This window comes from Motacilla alba, chromosome 5, assembly GCF_015832195.1.
Source record: "Motacilla alba alba isolate MOTALB_02 chromosome 5, Motacilla_alba_V1.0_pri, whole genome shotgun sequence".
Classification (NCBI taxonomy): domain Eukaryota; kingdom Metazoa; phylum Chordata; class Aves; order Passeriformes; family Motacillidae; genus Motacilla; species Motacilla alba.
The window spans coordinates 25,607,690-25,627,600 of NC_052020.1; the positions used below are offsets into that span (position 1 = coordinate 25,607,690).

General features: G+C 39.4%; 1 protein-coding gene across 1 annotated transcript in view; it reads right to left on the reverse strand.

The window, feature by feature from the left end:
• Positions 1-19,911, reverse strand: part of SPTBN5 (spectrin beta, non-erythrocytic 5) — a 91,036-nt gene that overhangs the window by 36,716 nt on the left and 34,409 nt on the right. Inside the window, 5 exon segments of the mRNA XM_038139264.1 lie at positions 1,229-1,414; positions 2,470-2,574; positions 13,393-13,542; positions 14,803-15,006; positions 18,911-19,090. Of these exon segments, the coding sequence (XP_037995192.1) occupies positions 1,229-1,414; positions 2,470-2,574; positions 13,393-13,542; positions 14,803-15,006; positions 18,911-19,090 (825 nt within the window).

Genomic DNA, 19,911 nt, shown 5'->3' on the forward strand with positions numbered 1-19,911 from the left:
AGCTCAAGCACTGATTTGACAATTACAGAGAGATGGAAAGAAATGCATAAGTATTCCTACCTAATAGGTTGATTGTACCTCTAGAAGGGCATTGACAATTTCTCTACCGAGAGGAGTTTGGGAAATTGCTCTTTTGAAATTACAACATCTGTGCAATGCACCATCCAGTCCCCTCTGTTAGTCCAAAAGGTGGACAGGCCATTACTGATGGATTTTCATTACTTTCCTATCATGAGATAGTAGAAGTATAACCAAATAATATTTGGGTGGGGTGTATAAATAATTTCTGCTAAATTTTATTAAAAGGAAAATGAAAAGAAAAAAAAAAGAAAAGTAAAAGAAAAAAAATGAAAAGTAAAAGAAAAAAAAGCAAATGGAAAAGAAAAAGAAAAAATAAAAGGAAGAAGGAAAAAGAAAAAAAGAAGAAGGAAAAAGGAAAAGAAAAAAGAAGGAAAAGAAAGAAGAAAAAGAAAAAGAAAAAAAGAAAAAGAAAAAAGAAAAAGAAAAAAGAGAAAAAGAGAAAAAGAGAAAAAGAGAAAGAAAAAGATAGCTCTGCTTTTGTAAACCACTGAGGACATTTCATGGGACACAGCAGCAGAAAGGGTGGATACCAGACCAGCAAGAGTGGTTGAAACTGTGCCCCTGGGTCTGTGTGCTCTTGTTTATGCCAGTTCTCAGTCACACATGTTGAGCTGCCCTTTGAAAGGCTGACCTAGTTTGTCTTTCCAGCAGTAGTGACAGAGCAGAGCTACTCAGTTACAGGGCTAAGGCCAGAACAGGAGACAGAGACCAACATGCTCTGCAGAGCCAGTCTACAATAGCTCAAGAGCTTTGCTGAGCCACAGCAGGGCTTTGAAGGCCTTCAATGATCACCCACTAATAAAGCTTGGTGCCCAGGCCATAATGCTTTCCACTTTGTGTTTATCCTGACTGGAAATACATTTTCTTTCCCACCAAAGGAAAAATATGTATTAGCTTGCAGTTTTCCTTTCAACTGTTTTATTTTAGCAGAGCTTTTGATGACTGAAGTGGCTGCAATATGCAAATGCCACAACAAGAGTACAGGAATGGCATTAGAGCATCTTTTTGCATGAGTGTGGCAGGAGTTGCCACATCAGAGTAGATCATCCATCCACCCAATAATGTCTGGCAAGAGTGAGCACTTCATCCAATAGAGGTAGGTGGTTTCTCTGCTTTACATCCCCATCTCAGTCTAAAATCCTCTTACCTCTTCCAAGTTCTGGTAGAAGAGAGCCAGAAGAAGGGCAGTCTGCAGCTTCTCTCTCCTACTCTGGGATAGATCCTTGATCTGACGCTTCCTCTCATGAATGACATCCAGTTTGTGCTGAATCTTTTGCCCTTCCAGTCCATCAGCCTTTTCCAACCTGCTTGCCTGTTCTTGAAGAGACATCATCTGAGAAGGCAACAGATCTGAAATTACTTTTATGCTTCCAAGTGGTGTGAAAGAAACAAAATCAAGCTCCTTTCATAGTTAAAATACTCTCTTTTTTCTGTAATGAACCAAGAACAGCAGGGACAAGTTAACCAGCATTCCCCCTCACCCTGTACTATGTTACATCTATGGCATTGCTGTCATTTGACTCCATGGTGCATCCTGGCTACATGAATTATTTAAAATTGTAGCTTCTGCAGTTCCTACACCACTGATTATCCAGCACAAGGAGTCATGGAGCAAGCATGACATCCAGGAGTGCTCAGATTTTATCGCTTTCTGGAAACCAGGTGTTGTAATGCAGCTCTCAAAATGAGCAATCAGCCTGGCAGGGAGCTGGCAAGAGTCCTGGGAGTTCATTCTGGGGAACCCAGGCACAGCTGCAGGTTTAAGCTTAGCCTTAGCCTGGGTGAGTTACAGCAGTGGCCACCAGCCAGGCAGATTCCTTTACACACAGGTGAGCAATTCAGGAGCTATTGCGAAGGTGCAGAGAGGCTGCTTGCTTGGTACAGCTGCTGTATACCAAATGGATATTTAAATAATTTGACAACTTTTTAAAATGTCAAAATACCTACTGCATTTTGTAAAATACCTACTCTATTTTACTTGCATTCAAAGTCACTATCTTTTTTAATGAAAAGAGCAGAAACTTGCATCTATAATACAATATGGCATGCTTTAAATATTTCTTCTTTCAAGTCCCCCTATTCTGCTTACAAAGTGGTTTTCCTATCTGTTGCAAGGACTTGGGCATGGAGTGTTTTGACAGTTGTTCTCCAATGCTCTGCCTCTATTTCCCCAAGCTTCTCCATTTTATCTTTTGTTTAAGCATATCAGGCCTGTCAGGCATTTCATACCTGTCACCAATTCAAAGTGTTAGCAAAATAAAAAAAAAAGCATATATATATATATATATATATATATATATATATATATATATATATATATATATATATATATATAATTTTAGCTCATAGAATTCTAGCTGGTAGAATATTTGTTGTTTATTTTTTTACCTTCTCATCCTGTGATGCCAGAAGCTTCTCAAAAGCCTCATGTTTCCTTATCAGTTGCTCTACTTCATCTACAGACCTTCCGAGGTCACTGCTTTTCAAATAAACCTATAAAAAAGTTTATTATTTTTCTCAGTGAATTAATTATTCCATAATCTTGATTCATAAATAGAAGAAGAGGTATTAACTCTGCTGCTGAGAGTACACTTGAGAGGGGAAAAAAATGAACAGGAGGCAACAGAAGCTAGAAATTAATTATTAGAAATCCGTGGTCTTGAGCAAGAATGAGAAGCATTAACAGGTCTAGCTAAAGAAAGTGACCTGTCATTCCTTATCACAATCACTAAGTCACAAGGCAGTGACTTCCAAAAGTCTAAGCCATCCTTGCAATCCCAAGCAAGATCACTGTCATGTCTGACAGGTGTCCATATGATTCCTTCTTAGAAGAGTTCCCAAAACAGTCTTTGCATCCTGTTACCAGTACTTTGTTACCTCAACCATTAGCAGGATTTTCCAAACATCTAGCCTGAAAATGCATGGCTATTGCTACACCTTGTTACATACAGTGGCCCTCTTGACCACACTCAGGAGATCATTCCTTTTATGTTTGCTTCAGCCTAGTGCCTGTTTATAGAGCTTTTGCATCCTGGGGTTTCTGTCTTCTCAAGGTTAAACTACAGTGATCTGACTGATCATTCCACAACAGCTGTGTCTTTTTGATTCTGATTATTCTTATTGCTCTCCTCTGGGTTTTCTCCACTTCTGCTAATTTTGAGACTTGAGGTAACAAGCGGCAATAAGCAATAAGGTGCCAGAGGGAAGACAACAGAGTGACTTTCTGCTGCAGTTTTCAGCATGTACCTGTATATAGTGCTTGTCTTTTACACAACACCATGAACTCAAGTTCACCTTGCAATCTACTGTGAGCTTCCAGAAACTTTTCAGAAGAAGTGCTGTCAATTTATGCAGCTGATTGTTCCTGAAAAAAATGTCATAGCTTGCACCTGTACCAAGTGCATTACATCTGTCATTTTTTCAGGCCATCATTCCAACCTATCTGCATTAATTTTATTTACTGTCTGTTCTACCAATATGATGCAGAAAGACTGCATCCAAAATAACAAATAACAGACAACAAAAGTGGTTATAAAGAATCTGACCTCTGCACCTTTTAACACTGTTCAAGTGTGCACATTTTCCAACTAATTCACACAGGTTTCAAAGGCTTTCAAAGGCAGTGTTCCCTTACTCTCTTCTGGTGTTAAAAAAAATGAATGCCCAGTTACTTGTCCCATACATTCTGTTATACTCAGTTTTGCCAAATGCAAAAGAATAAAGAATATAGTTATCAATTATGAAGAAAAAACTATGCTTTTCTGCAGGCTGACAGGAATTTATTCTTTTTCATTGGATGTAATTGCCCACAGGCTTTTGTCTTGTTCAGCGATGAGAAGACAGCAGGATAAAATTCCCAATTACAGGCTCTGATGGGACATGAGCAAAGACTACTCATGGATAAGGTTCACACTGAAGTGTCTTGGCTGGACAGACTTTGGGAAATCAGCCTGCTGTGAATGATGGCATTTATCAGCAGTGTGTAATGTGTAATCCATTTTGTGAGCTCATGGAATCACAAGTATTTGGACAAGCATGAGAAATTCCAATCAGTAACTTTGCCTGGGTAAAGTGCAAGTAACAGAAATCGAAGAAGAATTTGAGATCAGTGATAAAGTGTGAAAGAATCAAGAGGCAGGAAAGAAACAGAATCAGTTAAACAACACAAATGCTAAATGTTTTGGAAAAGGGCTAGTAAAGGACATGGGTAAATCTGTGCCTTTAAGCCATAGATGTGCACAAGAACAAAAACCATCTAGAGACCTCACTCTTGATTTGCAAAACATCACAATCCTGTATCAGTCTAAAAAGGTAGATAAGAGGGAAAAGATGTTCTTTGACAGCTACTTTAGAAGACCAGCCATGATGTTCATTCTCTGGACAACTGCTTAATCCCACAGAGCATCTTCTGCAGGACAGACTTCCCAAGTTTGAACACATGTGCAGGGTAATCCACACCTACTTGCCAGGGTCTGACCACACTAAAAGGCCCTGGATGGACCTCTGCTCCCATCTGAGAATCTCTCTGAGGCTCAGCACTGAACATCAGTCCCTCCTGAGCTGCATTGAGGTGCACTGATCCTGCCCTGATCCTCTTGGACAGACCCCACATTTCAGCCGCTACCTTGCTTTGATGCTTGATCTTCAGCGGCTCGATGGACTTTTTTACTGCTGCCACCACTCAGCCCTCCTTGGTGCCCGTGGATAAGAGGACTGACAGCCAGACTTGGCCTGATGTTCTGGCCCATTTTTGGGCTGTGAATATTTTGCATATATAGAAAAATGCACAGATGAATACCATACCCAGGTCAGATTTTCAAACCGCTCTGTCCTGATCCATTCCCATCAGAGCAATTGCAGTCAAGAAGAGTGAAAGGCCACTGTACAACAGGCCTAGGTTTATAATAAGCCTGGCTCATAAACCACCAGAATGTCTAAAGAAATACATTAATGCTTCTGCTATGCCTTGTGTTTCACACAAGCAGAAGGCAGATACTCTGTCATTCAAAGTTTAATCCTTTGACCTAGCCTACTCATCAAATGTATGAAAGGATGAGAGATCTCTTTTTTAGACTGTTATTTGATTTAGTTTTCTCCTTTGAAAAAAAATGTGTGGGCTCCAGGTCTGTCTACTGAAATACTCTATTAAACCACTTATAATTACCATTTGTATTAACACCACTGCTGCTAACACAGAAATAAAAAGTTATCAGCTGAATCTAACCCACGCTGTTTGGGGTGCACAGACATAGAGCCACATGCTAGAGCTCTATTTTGGTGTTTTAAATCTTGCTTTAAAAATACTGTAGCTTCTTGATACATTTTTGGTTTATCTACCATTTCTGATTAAAAAAAATTATCTCCAGGACTTTTATTTTGTAACTGTTAGCAGAGAAACAATACCTGAAGAAAGGGTCAGCTATAAGTTTTCCTGCTCGTATACCTCTGATGGAAGAAAAAGGCAAGGGACTGGTAGAGATGGTAATTTTCCTTAGCGAAAGAGAACAGAGACATCTGAGAGCAGGGGTGTGGGGTGGTGACTCATAAGCAGCTGCCACCAGAGAGCTCCGTGCCTTGCTCCCACTGAAATCCACTGAGCACAAATGACGCTGGGCATTCAAAGCTCAATTCCTTCGGATGTTACAGCACTGGGAAAAAGTCCTCCTGACTACTGAAAGCTTTGGACTAAGTCCCCCAAGTAGAAGTCTGTGCAAATGCTCTTGGCTACCAAGGTTTTGACACTGAGTAGGAAAACTGGTGCTCAGAAAGAAAATTGCTGCAAAAGGGAAATGGTTGCATAAATTGCAGGAGAGGCAATGGCAATGGGCTCAGAGGAGAGCAGCCCCTGTAGCAGCAACAGTGCTGCTGCCTGGAGAGCTGCTGAGGCAAAAAATTTCCATTTGTATTTTACACAGAAATCTTACAACAGCCACTGCTATAATCAGAACCACAACGTTTTAAGCAATTGTTATACCAGTCTGAAAGCAGAATAAAAATTTGCTCCCATGCCACAATGCTGTCCTGTCACCAATCACATCACATTTTGCCACACTGTTAGACAGGTCTCCTAACTCCTGCTCTGAATGAGACACATTGATTTCAAATACAAAACACTGCATAGCTCTCCTCAGGTAACATACTGGGGTCTCCCACAGAGTACAGCAGGTATAAACTTTCTTTCAAGTTTGTTTCTATTAGGAATCATGGCCCATCATTGGGAATTTAATATTCAGCCACAAAAAGCACAAAAGACTTGGCCACTCATTATAAAACAGATTTGTTTTTAAGTGAAGACTTTCAAAGATGCTTAAAACCACAAAATGGTTTTTGAGATATCTGAGATTTTCTGGAATAAATTTTCAAGTTACTAACATTGTAAAGCATGGAGCTTTCCTTGTTTCTGGAGCTTTTCCTTGTTTCTCAGTTCATTGCATAGCTGCTGAATTTTTTGTACAAGTTAATGGAGAATTAAAAACAAAGTTCAATTAAGAAAAAAAGTAATTTTAAATAAACCAATACTATTTACACAGTTATGTGACAGCAGTGCTAGCTCTAGCTTTTGGAGAAATACTGAATGAAACATTTCAGTCATTATCACAACTATGTTCCAACTTGAAATTGGATACCACAACTTCACATTTATATGCACTGGAAAATGACACAGCCTCAAAAGAAATTTGTACTCCAAGAAGAGCAGTTTTTATTTCTCTAGAATAAAATATATTTTAGGTCTTTGTGCAAATCCACTACCTTCTTCTGCTTTTTCTCTTCCAAGTATAACAAGCTCCACAGATTTTGCCCCTCACTGCCTGTCATGGGCTTGCTGCTGAGATTGCTGGAACACCACAGAAAATCTTTCTGTTCTAACCATGTACTAAACGTCTGAATTATTATCAGTTTTAAAAACCTTCCCTTAGAGCATGTAAGCAAGCCCAAACTATCTGCTGAGACAGGGAAGAATAAGGTTTGGTTTGACTTAATTCTGATAAAAGTAAATACTAAAAATAATAATGGAAATAATCTGAAATTTGCTTTAGCAAAGTAAGTAAATGTTCTTGATACCATGACTATATAAGGTTCACAAAAATGTTTTACTATGCTTCATTTTAGTAAAAGTTATAAGGAGGTATCATAATATTACCACAAGAGGAATAAAAGACACTAAATTTGCTTATAAAAAGAAAACATACTTTTTTTTTTCTGTTTTGGTGACATCATTGGCATCTGTCCTCACCATCTATATGCAAAATTCTAATGTTGAATACATTTAAAATTTCTTTCCCTCCCCCCACTGCATGCTGTCTCCTGGGGATAAGAATATAGTTATCTGATATTGGAAATATATATGGGAAAAACACAGAGATAAAACTGCTGTTTTTCTGGTAACTGCTATGATTGCTTCCTCACACCTATTTCCTCCTTCTTCAAAATTTGCAATATTGATCCCTATCCTGTAAGTATTAGGTGTCAGACCAGAATCTTATACCCATGCAACATCATCATTTAAATATTTACTTATGAAACATTTTTCTGAAAGCAGGCTAAATTCCTTTGAAACTCCCCATAGTTTCACTGCTAGAAACTTTGCTGGGATATCCAAATTTGATGTGTTGTGGACATTAAATTCCCTTTGCTTCTTTTCCTTCAGGAAAGGGTGGTACCTCTCCTTTTCTAAGAAGGGAAAAAAGTGATTTCTTCCTACATACTTAAATGTTTTGGCTTTTGAAAACAAGCTCTACTTTTAAAGTTACAAACCCAGGAATTAACATTTAGAAATATAGCATAATTTGACAAGTAAGGAAATGAAAACAGTGAAACAGAAAAGGACTAAGAAAAACTACACTGAGGATTTTTTCCCAGGTCCCAGACTGACTACAGAATTACAGAATTGACTAGATTGGAAAAGACCTTTGAGATCATCAAGTCCAACCTAGCAGAGAAGAAAACCAGCTCTTGTCTCTAACGTCTTGAATCTTCAAAGTGCTGAGCACTATGGCCCAATCATACGAAGTCTGTAAGCAGTTGCATGCTGTGTCAACAACAGCACTCAAATGGTTAAAATGAAACTCTTGCTAAGTGCTCAATTAGAGTGGAGTCCTTATCTTCACTCAGCGTGGATCAAGCTGTAGCTGCAGCCTTGGTGACAGCAGAGCACAAGTGGCTTTCTCAGGGTCTTGCAAGTCATCTCTAGGGAGTTGGAACACAGCATGGATGCATACAAAAAGAAATTCATATGGCTTGGTTAAACACAATGTAGATCTTCTGTTTGCAAATGTTCCTAGAATGGAATGCAAATCTTCACCACTCTCCTCCCTGATCCAAAGGATGCAATGTTGACGGCGATAGATGGACACCCTGGAGGCGCTGCGTCTCTGTGAGTTGAAGCTGCGGTGTGAGCTGGTATGTTTGTCACAAGGTTGTCAGGGCATACACTTCTTACAGTGCATGTTTCCTGGGAAGGCCTCAAACCAGACCTTGTCCAGGGGCTAGTAAGCAATCCTGAGCAGCAAACAGGGTTTACTGATAGAGAGAGGCCAGCCCCAATCTCCGCAGGGTGAAAGGGTGGACCAGCTCTATCTGAATCATGTGTTTTGATAAAGATTGTTGGATTTGGGCTTCTTCTAAGTTCTCTTACCACCTGGATAGGCATAGCAGTCCAAGGAGTGGCAAGTATCAAGGTGATTTTGGAAACCTTGTGGTGAGCAGGTGTTAGACCATCACATGGAGTCTTCTTAAACTCTGGCCTAGTTGACGGGTAATTCTGAAAGACAATCAGCTCTGGACTTAAATCCTTTCTCATGATCTCATTCCTGCTAGCCAAATTTTCTCTTCCAGTCAGCACAGCTGGGGACAGCCATATGTCTCTGGATAACGTCTGCTGGGGAAGGCCAGGATACTTGGAGGAAGTCACATGAAATCTTGTGATTTGTAGAGCTGGCGACCCACCTGAAGGGAAACCTTGTTTTGGTTTCTGGGATCGTGTTGGAAGACCAGAGGGAGTTTCAGACACCTTTTCTAATTGAGGCATGAACAGACTTGAATGGGCATGACTGCTCCCATGGGAACCTCCTCGAAAAGGCTTTATCATCAAGCTGCAAGTTGAAATGTAAAGCTTCATTGAAGTGTGAAGGTCTGGCATTTGGACATTGCACTGGCTACAGCAATGTTGTTGACGTGGCAGTGAATCACAAGGCTCCAGGGATGACGGCAGATTTTTGCTCTGGAGCATAGAAGCAGCTGGAAGCATAGAAGCAGACAGATCAACGTTTAGGCATGATGTCCAGCTTGACGGAGCTTCACAGGAAAGAACATCTGAGGGCAAAGACAGAGCAAGCTTCAAGGGATCTCTTTTTCCAGGGGAAATAGGATGAACACTTTTTTCTCTTTTTGAATATTGCTTGTAAGATGCAGATGTTGACTGAGTGCCAGACTTCTCATATCCATGGTCCCAAGGATTCTTGCAAGCACTGGAACATGTGGACATCTCATCAGAAGGACTGACACAGGGACTAGCACTCCCAAAACCTTTCCTCTGGTCTGTGTGTGCCAGGATGACATCTAGTCTTGAACAGTAAGACACACTGCTGGGTTGTGAGATGGCATTTCCTGGAGCAAGCTTGGCAACTGAGTGACCAGTGGGAGGATGCCAGGCTGGCACTGGCATCTTTTGAAAAGCCTTGTCCTGCACAGCAGATTCAAAAGGATGAGGTGGGGTTGTTCTACAGGAAGAGAGCAGCACTTCCACAGTGGAGATGTAGGTTGCAGATGAAGGTTTGCAGCAATGGTCCCTGTATGACATTCTGAAGCTTAGTCCTAAATGATGCAAAATTCAAAGCCACAGAACTTGCCTTCCCCCCTGTGCTTAAAACCAAGTCCTAATCCTTTTTCCTTTGGCTCTGGAAATTTCCATTCTTCCTCTGAAGCAAAGGAATGGGAGATGAATAAACATTCTCCAGGAAGAAAAATGCGAACAAAAAAAATCCACATTCAAAATAAAAAATCTCCGCTCTTCTAAAACTGCTACCACTGCTTGTCATGTCTGCAAAGTGATATGAGTGTGGGATGGGCTGAAAGATAAATTATGGAGCATACGGCTCTGCTCCCTGAGTGTTCTGACAGTGAGGCTGCAGACAGAGTAGGAGGGAGCCAAAAGTGCCTGCCAGAGACAGCCTGCAAACTCGCTGTTATTTCATCTGTGGAAAAAATAAAAGCAGCTAACCTGAGCAGTGGATCCGCTGCTGTGCAAAGATCAGAACAGAGCAGAGAGTATCGGACACAGTTTCTGCTCAAAGTAAAAACAGATATTTTTCCTTCTTTCTCTTTTTCAGCTGTTAATTGTCTGCACTCTGCATGACGACATCTCAGTTTGCAGCTCTTACAAGAGATTCCTACAGAAGTTCCATTTGATCGTACAACTGAATTAACAAAAAAATTTGAAATAGATTTTGCCTAATTTTCTTCACATGTGCTCTATTTTCTTTAGCACAGAACAATGGTAGATGAATTTCTGCAGAAATCCTTTGAAGGCTTAAGTAACTTGGATGTAATATAAGACGCTGGCTTAAAGTCAAACCTGTCACAGTGGCACAGACAGCGAATGAAAGTGCAATTCTTAGTTGTAGTTCTTAATTTAAAATACTCTGTTACCTTTTTCCTTTGCCTGTGTCTTGCTTCTGGTCTATGGCATATGAAGTACAGCCAAAATAGGATTGAAAAATTATGGCATGCTTCCTTACAAAGACATTTTGCAGACATAAGAAGTGAAATGCACGTAACAGCCTTAACTCAAACACAAAAGTCAGAAGAAACGCAAAGCGGGGAGAGATTGCTTCTATTTGTTTGCCTGATAGGAATCCTTTTTGAATGTGTGTTTGCTTTTGTCCTTTCTGAAAGCAGCAAATGATGAAATTCCTATTGGGAAAATGGTTTGAGAGTCTTCAGATGATGTCCCAGCTGAGTTCTTTTTTAAAAATATGTTTGAAAAAAACTGCTTTCCTATCATCCTGCTTGTCTGTATCACTATGCAGCCACATTTTAACTCTATATAGTAGTAACAGAGTTCAATCCAAAAGGAATAGATTTCTCTTCCAAGAGTTCTTCAACTGCAGAAAAGTGAAATATGAGTAGTGACTAAGAAACATCACTCCACTGTCAAATTGTTTATTCTGATCTACATGGCAGATGGCAGCAGCTGCAAAAGACAGCTTGACTGTAAAGTGTGGTCTGTGTGAAGCTGTTGGAAGAGACAGCCAAGTATCCTCACTTTACTGTTCCACCTTCTGGATGCTTAGTGTCAGCAAGGAAAACCAAGCATCAGACTCCTTGGAAGTTCATCGAGAGGATACTGTGGGAAAAAGATTCTGAAAACAGAATTGCTCTTCATGGTCCTCAAGGTCACAATCTTCATTCCCAGGCTTTGCTTTGGCTGAAGAAACTTCTGGTTTCTGATCCCACCAGGAGAATTTACGTAGCTTCTGATGAACACCCAGCCCTTTTGTGGCAGTCTACGTCACAGCCTTAATGGCATTGTCATTAATGGCAATGACAAATTCATCCAAACAAAGAAGTAATATGAAGTGCCACTGACCTGTAGAGAAAGTGCTGGGGCCATATCAGAAATTCCAGGTGCATCACCGTTTCATGTATGAGTTTCAAACAGATTTTTGCAGCCAGGACTTGCAACCGAGGGGCAAAAAAATCACCTACCCACAATAGCTTCCCACACATTTACTCCTGCATTACACAGAGCAAAGCAGATGCTGTAGTGATAGTGCTTCTGTGTGTTAGCTGATATCCATTTAATGAAAAGAGAAAAAATACAGTGGCCAAACTTCTGTAGCATTTACATTTTCCCTGATAAGCTCCTATGCAGGTAACAATGATGTATGTACCACTGCTTGGTAGGGAATTGAGGTAGATATAATGCAAATCATGTCATTTGCTATATAAGCAACAAACAGTGGGCAGAACTATGTAATATTTTACACCCAGGAGAAACTCTCTGCCTCATGTCACAAAATCCAGAGTGCAGGTCACACTTACCAAAAAAAAACGATTGTAAAGAACTATGCAGACATGCATTTCCTTCAAGGAAGGGGTAGCAGAAAGCTCCAGGCCCATGTGCCACAAGGGGTTAGGTATCACTGCATGGCCCAGGTCAGAGTCAGTTTCCAAAAGGATTTAGTGCCACTGGCAAAGCGCTGGCGGAAAACAGAGCTCAGTGCAAAATGAGAGCTATTATATTTTGCTCTCAGTGGTCTTGGAGAATTAAGAATTATTTTTTCTTAATGAAAAATGACCCAGAGGTGCAACCTCCTCCAGCATTGCACCAATCCTTCAGTTTGGCAACCTGCAACCCATTGATGCGGTTTGCATGCCAAGTCTCAGCACAATTGCAGCAATCTATCAATTAATGAATTTTCAGAGTGACTGCACTCAGTTTTGTAATAGCAAATGCCAGACCTCCAAATGGAACCTTTTGAAATAGTTACACGAATCAAAGAAAGTTCAAGAAAGACAAAATATAATTCAATAATGGTGAAAAAAATCTATTTCAATAGCTGCAAAATGCTGATAATAAGAACATCCTTCTGTATCTTTGCATGGATTATATCTGCCCTCCTTTTTTCATGAGATGGCCTTTTTCACTAGCTCGTTTTTCTCAACTGCATCAAACAGAAGTTAATACTCCTTACAAACTCTTTCATTGTTGTTCTACACACTCCTAGTGTTCTACACACTATCAATGCCCTTGCAGAACTGAGAAATCAATTCACTTTCCTGTATTAACTCACACTGCTGACATCCATTTTCCACTAGTTGCATTTTCCCAGCATAGCTCTCAGCCTGAGGTGAGAATTCCAGCAACACCTGCAAAGTAAAATCCCTTCAAACTCTCTTTACAATTTCCTTTCTCTTTGAATCCTACCAAATTTGCCAGTGGTTAAGCAGCTGGCAAGCTGAGATCTGTTTGTAAAGTGGACTAATATTGGACTCTTGTCTCCCTCTTCTGTTGTGATGCTCATATGCTCCCTCTTAGGTATATTTGCAGTGAATTATCTTTCATGTAAGGATCATCCACTTGTTTCTGTTCCACACCTAAGCCCCATGACAAAGGAGTGCTTCTTACACATTGCTGCAGTCTCCAAGTGATACCACACCACAAACAATACCAATAAGAGAGACTGTCTTGCCTGTACACAGGCACAAGGATTTCAAGCTGCAGGTGAACACTAGTGGCCTTTTTAGTTTGAAAGAGTTTACATGCTTGAAGAGTTTTAGCTGCTTATTTCGAGTTTATAATTTGCTCACCTCCTGTGAGTTCAGGAGCATGTCAAGGTGATCCCAGTCCTTGTAGAACATTTGTTCCTGGTGTATTTTCTCCAGCCACTCCTTCTTCTGTCTCCATGCATTGTATACATTATTCTTCTCTTCCGACAAAGCCTGTAGCTTCTGATGAATCTGAAAAAAATATCCAATTAAAAACTTTTGTTGGTCTTTAAATCCTATGATCCGGGTAAGTTGACAGAAGAGACGATTAAGTGGAGAGGTGGATAATCCCTTTAAATTGCAACAAAATTATTAAACAGAAAAAAAAAAAAAGAAAGTAGAACAAGCTCTAGCACTGCTGTTTGGGCACAGAGATAATCAAAGGTGCCTCATTTCTGCAATGGAGAAGTGCTTCTTACAGCATATATAGCAGTCCAAACCAAGAGCAAAGAAAGGTAACTGTTTCTCAAGTGTGACTTCTAGAATCAGATCCTAATTCTTCATTATCTTTAAGCATTAAGAGTGCTATTATAGCACTTCAAACTTTTATGTGATAGATATTAAAATATAAATTATCAACATAGCATATTCTTCTAGTCAGTGAATTCATGCCACAAGGTTAGACTTCATACAACTTCAGCTTTCAAACACTGTATATCCACAGGCCTTCTATGAATGATTTTTTCCTGTCTTTTTCTATAGGCAAAGGACTTTAAAGTCAGCAAGATTTCTAGCTACCATAGTCACTTAGTGCAATATTCAGCAAATTTTCAGGAAATAGCTTGGTGAGATGGGAGAGTAGCTTGCAAAAACTCTGCATTTTTCTGAAGGTATTCAAGAGACATGTTAATGAATTATCAGGGGAGAAATGAGCTGGTAGGTACTGGAAAAGAAATAAATGCTGTGAGAATCTTAGAAGACATTTGTCTTGAGTAAACTGACATTTTGATTTAAATCTTTCATTTCCAGGGAATATATTTCACAAGTGCATATTTTCTAGTGTAATTTTTTTCTACAGAAAATGTTTCAATCAATCTTTAATCTCTCTCATATGTTTGAGTGTTTTCATTCTTTGGTTGACTGGATTTTGTCCAGACTGTCCTGGTGTGGGTACAACACTGTAATACAAAGTGTAGCACTTGTTTGAAAACCCAGTTTGGGAAGTTGGTAGAATCGACTCCCTGACTCAGAATATGGTGAACTTTTTGAAAAAGTCCAGATTTGTGGCAGGAGGCCTTCAGGAGATGGCCCAACACATCTGCTGCTGGAGTTAGAAATGGAACAGATGTTTTGGTGCCCAAGATAGGTCACATACTCTGGCAAATGCAGGTCATGCAGAGGGACGAGTGAGTATGTGTCTTGTACCTCACAGTGTGATAAAATACAGAATCATAGTTACATTGGGGTCCAGCACTGAATATGTATGACTGAGCTCAGAGGAGTTTCAATTACCTCTTTTGATGGCATTTCCTCATCTTGCAAGAGGGACTGTCCTAGCTGTACAACGTGACCGTACTTCTCTTCTCGGGCTTCAATCTCTGCCAGTAGCTGCTGATGCTGGGTGAGTCTCAGGCTGCTAGTAGATATGTCCCGAATAGACTCCTTGGCTCTCATTTCCCTTATTATTTCTGCTGTCCATAAGAAATAGTCCCACACCTGGAACCCCAGAAAATGTGAAAATTCAGGTTAGGGCTCAAGCTTAGGTTAGCAGGCAGGAAAATCTAAGGCTGACTCTTCAACTTTAAGTGAATAATAGGTAATAAAATCATAGATAAATAAAATATTTCATTAGTGCTCGCAGTATTTCTATGAATTTTATAAGGATGGGTAATACAACTGCAAGAATTCCTATATACTGTGTTACATGGTTTGTAGTATCATAATCAAACTGGCATATCACAACAGTGAGAGCATGATATCATTTATTGTCCTTTAATCCATCTTTATTAAAGTATTTTCTGATGTTATTCCCTCATAAAGGATAAATCTACATTTATGTGGTCCTTCTTAGGTCATCCTACATTTCTGTGAAAGCTTTTGCTTATACAGGTCTATTTGAAAATTAGGTTATACACATATTCTAAAATGAGAGTGAGAATTTTCAGGCAAAAACCAAATGCACTCTAATGGAAGTGGGAAAAGGGTAAATCTCAGGTCAGAAGAAATTGCATAAGCATATCATGTATGTGGAACTATAGGACTTAGATTGGGAGGAACAAGTATGTCATGCTAGCTCACTTTCAAAATCTGATGAACCAATAAATACATTTGCAATAACTCAAAGTGTCTGAAGTAGTTATGAGCATGAAAATGCTAAAACAAATCCCTGAGGTTTATTTTTAAACTGTGATTGAAGAAAACTGTACAGGTAAAAATAATTTGTTGTTCTCTGTATGCCTTTTTCTCCATTTGATTCTATACCTTCAACAGTCTCTTACTTTAGGCATCTTATTTGAATCTGCAGTAGGAGTTTTCTCTTATGTCAGTTGGTAAAAACTAGGACTGTGAGGGATATACGAGGGATTATGTATGATGATTAAAATTTCTTTTAGTTTAACCATGTCTGGATTAGTTGATTAAATTTTTAGGTAGTAAATGGTCTTTCAGGTTTATAAAAGGTATTTTAGAATACTACTATTTATAGTAAGTGCTGAAGAAAAATTCTCTTTTATTGCAGAAAACTAAATTTTTTAGTTTCTCTTTTAAATGGTTGCTGTTTTTTTTCACTGAAGGAAACTATGTAATGGAAATAGATTCTCAGCTGCTCCATTCTACCCATAGATTTTTGTTCATATCATGAAAATCTTGTAAAGACAGACAGGAAAAAAATCCAGAAAAGCACCACAAAATTGAAACTGGCCAATCTGGGGTCTTGACTTTAGCCTTTAAAGCCAAGATAGTGCTTTTTAAAAGCCAGTAAACACAGCTACTAAATGACTCTAAAAAGACTGTGGTCCTTCAAAAGGGGTCCATGGTAGTGCACAAATGTTGGCATAATTTCCATTTGTAGAACTAATACATTCACACAGCTGGACTGTAGACACTGACATTGCACTTGGCACTGCAAATGTCTAAAACTCCCTGAGATTTTGAGCTAAGCATTAGGAAAAAAATCCATAAGCCTCAGGATATATAATGCAATGGAACAAGTCCAGAGCCAATAAGAGGTTACTGGACTACTACTGCCAGCAATATTTAAGGATAGAGTAGGCATCAGTCGGCAGGAAACTCCTAAGCAGTGCCTGACTCTGATTGTGCAGATCCTAGCACAAACTTCACAATAGGAGCCTCAAATCATTCAGAAATACTTTGAGTCTGTGTCTACACTCATTTTCCTTGACAAAGTTCCATGGAAGATTTGAAGCCCTCTGCTGTGCTGTGTGTTGTCAGTGAGGCTCAGTTCTGCTATTTAATCACATCAAAATTGTACTCGATGGGGTGTAAGGAGATACACTAGATGATGGTGAAGAATTCTCATTTAATGGAAATTGATATTTTTGCTTGTTTGTTTCACCTAATCTGTGGATAATTTTTAAATGAAAAAGCCCTGTGGACTGCATATGAACAATATAATGAAAAAAGTACTCCGAGCGCACAAATTAAATTTGTGCACCTCTTGGCACAGCTGAAAGAGGAAAGGCCTCTTTGCCTTCAGCAGTTTGGGTGACATTCTGCAGCTCAGCTGCTCTAAACTACTGTAGAGTTTCTGAAATTCTTACGGCTATTAGCCATGGCTGCATGATCCTGCCTTGTCCCATCTGGGCAGCAAGACAGGCTTACCAAATTGCAGAACCAGCTCTTCACTTCTTCAGGAATTATTGTCACGTAAGGAGGTGAAAATTGAGAGGATTGGGAATACTTTTTGCCATCAGCCTAACATCAAAGAGACAGGGAGTTGCCTGAGGCATAGTCCCATCTAGACACATCACTGAGAATATGGTCACGTGGCTTTGTCATTTTGTTTTATGGTGTCAAGAGTCATGAAGATCAAAGGACACACTTCCAGAGCTAGACATGAGCTATAGATTTGTCATTCAGATCACAGGCTGCATCACACATTTCAGACAAAATTCAAACCAAAGGTGTTTTGTGTCACTCCAGCAATGAAAATTAGAATAACACTCCCACAGGATGGGGACAACTTAACATTTTTTATCTGAAGTCAAAAACTAAATCTATGATGTAAGCTATGAAGCAAATCAATAAAGAAATGAACTCTGAGTGACTACATTTTAATGGTCAAATTCACCAAGATCTACCTCCTGATGAAAATTCCTCCAGGCTGATGACTTCAAGAATCCACTATATGATAGAAGAATATATTCTAAAAGTTTGCCTTGTTCTTCCTATCAGTCCCAGATATGGTTAGAAAGACAGTGAGCAAACGAACTTTTCACCTACATCACAATAATTTTCCCCATGAACAGTTCTGCACATGAGAATGGAACTTGTAACAGTTGAAAAACAAACCAGGAAAACCCTCAAAACCCCCAAACTGCCATAAACATCCTTTATCTCTAACTATATAACATTTCTTTGCATAAAATATGACAGGTAATGCTGATTTAAACACTTATGAGAGACTTAAAGTGGATTCATTGAATGTGCGGATGCCTCTCATGTTAAAAAACCCCAACCATGTACACTCTGTTGCGGTCTTGATCCCAGATCACAACCCTAAGACAAACATGCAGCAAGTTTTTTCCAGGTGAACATACTCTGGACACTCTCTGCTTCCCACTAAAAATGGAAGCAGAATGTGAACTGCCAGAAGTATCTTGAATTGACACAATAGCTACACTTGGAACAGTTCAAGAATAAAAGAATGTAAATGCATTCTTGAAATCCACATTAGCAACTCCCTTCATGATATAAGGGGATGCTCTTGCTGGTGTAGCACCTGCAGTGCTTGCAGCAATAATCTACTCATCTGCAGTGATGTAGCTCAAGTGCCTTCACTGAGACTATTGACATTTGCAAAGTATTCCATGGCAAATCACAGCTCAGTGACCTGCTGAGCTCGTTGGAGACAAAGCAACTGTGCATGGCTGATTATGATGTTATGCTGATACATCTGTGTCACTCTTTGAGCAGCTTGAGAGGTTGGTGCAAAAATCAGTGAGTTGTATTTGATACGTTCCATGAGGTAAGTGAACCAAGGGTTATTGCATGCCCCAAGAGAGAGAAAGAACAAACTTTTATGCATTATAAATGGGAGAGTAACGTCTCTTTTTGTCACTCTTACTCAGTGGAAATTGCAAAGTCTTTGAAAAAAATTACTGCTACTCCTGCAAAGCAGTGACTGCTTCTGACAGCTGACAATTATTCCTTACACCTCTGGATGGAAGCTTCTATTCTTACAGAAGGTAAAAAAATGCTTATCCTATAAAAAAGATCCTTATCCTCTAATGCCTTTCTAAATATCTACAAGCACTAAATGCTTGATTGATAACAGAGGGAACACTTGCAGCCTTTTCCAGCTTGGAAGTGCACCTCTAATTCACCCCCACTGCAAGCAGCCTTCCCTGAGAAGTGAGGGACAAAGGGCAGAAGTGCTTACATGTGCCTGAAACTCATAAAGCTTGTAGGCTTGTTCCAGGAGTCTCCTGCGCTGCTCCACTTTGGACTTCAGGGCCTTCCAGTTGGTCACTATTGCCTGCTGCTTTGCCTTCAGGTCTTCCACCTGCTTCTTGGAGCAATGGGGCAGCACGTGGTCTGCAGAGTGGATCAGCTCCTGCAGCTGTACACAGGGGGTGAAAGAAGAGGGTAAGAAGGAGGGCATCATGGAGATCCTGCTAATATTAGAAAAGTTCTAATAAGGGCTATCTTTTCTGTACATGAAAATACAATTCAAGCAACATTTTCTGACTTAACTTTTCTAATATTAAACAAAAACTTCTATAATGTCTGTTCTATGGAGTAATAGTGACATCCAGTGTTTGCCAAGGCTCATCACAACAGTGATTTTTCAGAGGCAAATTTGTTTTCCCATTTTTACTACACCATTTATTATATGAAAAATGAAAGTAGCATTATAATTGCTATTATAATACAAGTAATAGCAAACCAATTTTTTCCTCATTGACCATATAGGTTAACTGTGACTACATTCTCTTCATGCATGTCTCATGCTTTTTTTACCCTTGAAAGTAATGAGAAATTGATGGGATCAATTCTAATATTATTGCCCTAGGCCAAAATATTTGAGGCCACTGACAAGTAATACTGGGATAACTTCAGTAATCTTGGTATAACTCATGCTGTGTTTTACACTGCATGTACTATTGTATACTAATACACATATTATACATGAGTGAAAACTCATGCTAGTGCTTTAATGGTTTGTTGAAGCCAACCAAGTCTCCCATATACAAGGTACCTGTTCTCATAAAATTTTACATATTTGTAAAATTTACATTACAGTTACATATTTGTATTGTGAGCACCATCCTTTTTTCTCACAGTCCAGTTTGTACCAATATTACTTTTCTCTGCACATAAAACTGACTCTGGATTTTTCCTTGTAATCACTTGGTACACTTTGAAGAAGACAATAAGCAT